Source organism: Pocillopora damicornis, chromosome 10, assembly GCF_964200805.1.
Source record: "Pocillopora damicornis chromosome 10, jaPocDami1.2, whole genome shotgun sequence".
Classification (NCBI taxonomy): Eukaryota; Metazoa; Cnidaria; class Anthozoa; order Scleractinia; family Pocilloporidae; genus Pocillopora; species Pocillopora damicornis.
The window spans coordinates 13,148,796-13,153,795 of NC_142679.1; the positions used below are offsets into that span (position 1 = coordinate 13,148,796).

Consider the following 5,000-nt stretch of genomic DNA (forward strand, 5'->3'; position numbering starts at 1 on the left):
TTTGCTGGAAGTTTGAGGTTTTGATAATTTAATTTAATTTTTATTTAATTTAATCTAACCTAATGTAATGTAATATTTCATAAATTGTAATCTAATCGGTGTTGTTCTTTTTCAGCCTGTATTATACTGTGCTCGATCAGTTATGAGATTGAGTAATGGAAAGAAAGGGAATGAATGGATCAGTGATTTTTTATCTTACCTTTTGAAATCTGTTATATAGGAGGAGGGTGATCTTGCTTGTGTCTTAGAGAGACTTAAGAAGTTGGAAGATTCCCAAAAGCAATCTGTTGAATCGGTGTTGGAGGATTTACAGCACCTAATACGTTCTCCGTTGTTCCAGAAGGACCAGGCAATTGATTACCTAGTGAATCTGAAGATTGTGGCCAAGGAAACAAAACACGCGAAAGCTGGATTTTATTCTGCAGTGCTAACAGCAATGCAAAATAAAATGTGGGCCTCAAACATGCAATTTAAGCGCTATCTTGAAGCCCTCTTAGGAGATAAGGAGGATGAAGTGGTACTCAAGCGGATTGCTGCCGTAGATAAAGCGTTGCGAGTGCCTGGAGTTGGTGCAAATCGTTTCATGCCAAGGGGGAGAGGCAGGGATAGATCACAAGTCCAGTGTTTTCAGTGTGGCCTATATGGGCATTATCAGAGGTTCTGTTCCTCGCGTCCACAGCCAGGTCCTCAGTCTAAGAGGCCTGGCCTTTATAATCAAGGAGTTGAGGCACCTCAAAAACAATGAATGTATTGACAGGATTAAGGCGTTTTCCCAATGTTTTTGATCAGTTTCCAGTATTTATGCCGTGTGTTTCCCAGCATTAAAGGCTCCCTTTTCATTGGGTCAATTCGGTGTCTGTTGTTGTTTCAATTTTAATTCATTTTTGTAAGTTCTGGATCGGGGTAGAGTAGCTCCTGCTGGTTCATCACATATGGTGACCACCAGACGACCTGTTTTCAGGCGAATTGAGGCTGCTCCCTCCTGATCGGGAACCCCAGGTCTTCCCATAGGTGATCTCTCTTTTTGCCATCTTGTCCTTAGATTTTGGGTGGTACTAAGCGTAAAGCTGCTGTGGATAACTTTTACGTTCTTACGGAATTTGAACTACAGACAACGGCATTTAAACCAAGAAACGAGACCCTATGGGTGGATATGACTGGGGTTCCCGTTCAGGGGGGTGCAGCTGTGTGTTGGGAAAGTGTTATCTCATCTGGTAAGGTTCCGGATCTGGGGACTTTACATTTAAGGGATCCGGATTCCTTTGTGGCAGGTGGTCTTCACCGTATTCAGCCGCATGGGAGCTGGTACTTGAGAGTCATCCGTTGAGGAACTGTATTTCTAGATTGGATTAAAATAAAGTCGACATCTTAAGTTTTTCAAGACCTTTTGCGGGAGTTTTCAAGAGAGCTAAATATTCGTCTACTGTTCCACCTAAGAAGATTTTCCCGAATCATGTAAACTGTAAATTTTACGGAATTTATATCCAAGGAGATTCGGAATCGTGTTTTAACCGGCGCGGTTAGAGTCTGGGGGGTAGTGGGTGTCGATGATCCCCCCCATCTTGTGTTGCCACTCACGGTCGAACCTACGAAGCCTCGACTTTGTATTGACGCGAGGTTTCTAAACCTTTGGATGAAAGATATGCCGTTTTCCCTGGATAAACTGAGTGAAGTGACTAGGTATGTTTATCCCGGATCGTTCATGACCAAGTGCGACGACAAGTCCGGGTATGATCACGTGATGTTGACAGAGTCCTCGCAATCATACTTTGGGTTTAGTTTTGGTGGCCTGTGGTTTGTTTGTACGACTCTTCCGTTCGGATGGAAAATCTCCCCTTACGTTTATCATACCATTGGTCTGGCCGCCACAGGTTTCTTGGGAGCTCAAGGGATTCCTTGTTCTCTCTATATAGACGATCGCTTAAATGGAGAGCTTTTGCGACCGACTGGGTCTTGGTCCATATTACCAGCGGACAGATCTTTGCAGTTCAGGTTGCTGGCGGCTACAGGTGCCATATTCGTTGTCCTTTCTGTGTTGGTTGATCTCGGTTATACCATTGGTATCAAGAAGTCGGTTCTTGTGCCGGTCACATCCCTGGGGTATTTGGGTCTGATCGTGGATTCCGTTCGACAATCGTTTTTGGTGCCGCGCCGTAAGATTGAGTCCTGGGCCTTAATTAGGGAGAAAATTCTTGCCTGCAAGAAAACTGTTTGGATCAAAACTTTACAACGATTTCAGGGGAAATGCATATCTTTCTCTTTGGCTGTTCCAGCCGCGAAATTGTTCATTAGAGAAATGAGTAGAGCGATCGCTTCTGGCTTGGATGATGGGCAAGTGTCTATGACCGACGCTTTGAGGGAGGAAATTTCGCATTGGCGTTACCTTGACGACTGGAAGGACACTCTTCCGTGGAGAGACGAGAAGCATGTGCGTATTGCGATTTCTACCGATGCGTCCGGTTATGGGTGGGGTTGTGCGGTTCATTCACCTTCGGATGATCAGATTTTTCGAGATTTTTGGGGGAAGGACACGAGTTCATAGACAGGATTGTCACACCTGGGGAGGTAATGCGGGGCTAGATTGTGAGTGCCCTAAACGTTTGGCATTTGGGACTATAGATTCACTGATTGGCAAGTTGCGTGCTATATTTGCAGAGAGTGGTCGAGGCGCAGAATGGCAGTTTTTGTTAGGTGTAGGTAATCCAGCTTCTTGTAGGTCAGTTAAGACTTATTTGAGTAATGTGCGGGAAGAACAACTAAAGGCTAGGGTAACTCCACGCCAGGCAGAGCCTATCTTAGTGAACGATTTGTTGGTTATCTCTGAATACATTAGAGCCCTTTTGTTGCATTCTTCGACTTTGCGCGCAATTCGGATTTTTATGTATGCCCGCGATCAGGCTTTATTTAAGGCATTATTTTTTGCTGGTGATAGAGCAGCTGATTTGTTACAAGTAAAAGTATCTGATGTTTTACGTTTCTCGGATAATTCTGGTTTGTTGTTCAATCATGTTTGGACAAAGTCTCTCAGGTCAGGTGACGCAAATGTGTTTGCCTTTAAGCGGGGATCTAATCCTTTGATTTGTCCTGTCCGGGGTTTGGAAATGTATTTTGATGCGTGTAAGCTGTTACGTATTAACCTTGCGCCAGGTTTCCTTTTTCGCTCTATTTCAAAATCTGGCGGAGTTTGTTTCAGCCATTTGGAGTCTTCGGCGGCTCAAGCGCGATTGAGTATTTATGTTTCCGCGCTAGTTGGGAAGTTATCTAGTAGTCATTTAACAGTTCATGGGTTTCGCAGTGGGGCGGCTGTATCTTTAGCATTGCGAAGCGTAAGTCTCAGTGAAATCATGGACCACATTGGCTGGAAATCTAGTAAGACGGCGCTTCACTATATCAAGCTTAAGCAAGTAGTGAATCCAGCAGGCGCGGCGGCTAAACTAGCGGATCTCCCTTTACAAGCGGGGCAGGACTACAAACATCAGGATCATCTTGTGGGATTCTCCCAAGCTTTTTCATGAATTTATTTTATTGAAGTTTTGAACTATTATAGTATAGGTTATTGTTAATGATTAGATATAGTATGTGTTAAGTAAGGATTGGAAAGAGGATTAAAGAGTTCTTTGTGTTTCTTTTCTTAGGGTGTGTGATTGTTCATTTCATATGAGTGTGGGTGTAGGCTAGGGAAGGCCAGAGCGATTCTCCATACCTTATTACCATCTCATGAATAACAATTCCTAGGGAGGAATATTACACTATGCTAACTCAATTAGCATTGGTAATTAGTCCCTAGGGATTTTGGATATAGTAGATTGTTTTGTATCACTCCTTGTCACTTCACTTGAGGCCTTGGGCTGTGTTCTGCGCATCGAAGCGTTTTCCCACCCACCCACCACCGGTCGGATTGATCCGTCTCACCATCACCCCTTCGCCTGGCTTGGGCTTTCCCGGCCAGAGCGATTCTCCATACCTTATTACCATCTCATGAATAACAATTCCTAGGGAGGAATATTACACTATACACAGCTATTCAGGGCTAAACACAGCTATACAGAGCTATACATAGCTATACAGGGCTATACACAGTTATAAAGGGCTATACATAGCTGTACAGGGCTATACACAGCTAGACAGGGCTATACACGGCTATACAGAGCTAAACAAGGCTATACAGGGCTAAAGACAATCAAAACTGCCATACAGGGCTACACAGGGCTATACACAGATATACACGGCTATACACGGCTATACACAGTTATACAGAGCTATCCACAGATAAACAGAGCTCTGCACAGCTATACAGGGCTATACATAGCTATACAGGGCTATACACAGCTATACACACAATACGCAGCTAAACAGAGATATACACACCTATACAGGGCCATACACTGCTTAACAGAGCTATACACAGCTTTACAGAGATGTGTAAAAATGGATGGAAGAAATTTTGAGTTCCCGTTGCTATTCTATTGAACGTTTGTGATCGAAATCGTTTTTCAATTGCTGTAACGATTCAATTTGCATTAGATTTATTTGTTCCTGGAAGGCGAAGCATTAGGCACATCAAAAATGAAATTAAGGATCAGTTTGTCATCTAATAAGTATAAAAATGCTGTAAAATGGATTTTCTTAATTTCCTTTTAAATTCTTACTCCGAAATAGGCCGTAGATACCACTTAAGTGCTCAAGCGATCGCGGAAAACCTGCAGAGCTAAATGAAAAATGTTATCCACTTCTTAGAAGGATAAGAACATTCAGACTAATGTTACTTGGATTTTGCAAAAGGGTCGAGCTCAAAGAGTAGTTTTGGACGATCTTTATTAACGATCTCCCAGGTGAAACTGTAGGCGGGATGAGGGCAGCGTTATACGCTGATGACACCAAGCTGCATAAAAACGTCAGCTCCGTCAGCGATTGTCTGTCTCTGCAGACCACTCTAGCAAACGTGAATGACTGGTCATAGGGAAATAACATCAACTTCAACACCTAGGAATGCACAACGC

The 5,000-nt window shown here is 43.4% G+C and overlaps 1 protein-coding gene and 1 pseudogene across 1 annotated transcript in view; both read left to right on the forward strand.

Moving 5' to 3' along the window:
* The window catches only part of LOC149039004 (uncharacterized), a 2,152-nt gene extending 1,304 nt beyond the window's left edge, over positions 1–848 (forward strand). The window contains exon 2 of the mRNA XM_089184188.1: positions 221–848. Within this exon, the coding sequence (XP_089040314.1) occupies positions 221–745 (525 nt within the window). The 3' untranslated portion in view covers positions 746–848. The remainder of the gene's footprint in view (positions 1–220) is intronic.
* Positions 849–1,153: 305 nt separating this feature from the next.
* Positions 1,154–3,112, forward strand: LOC149039005 (uncharacterized; annotated as a pseudogene).
* Positions 3,113–5,000: the final 1,888 nt, after the last annotated feature.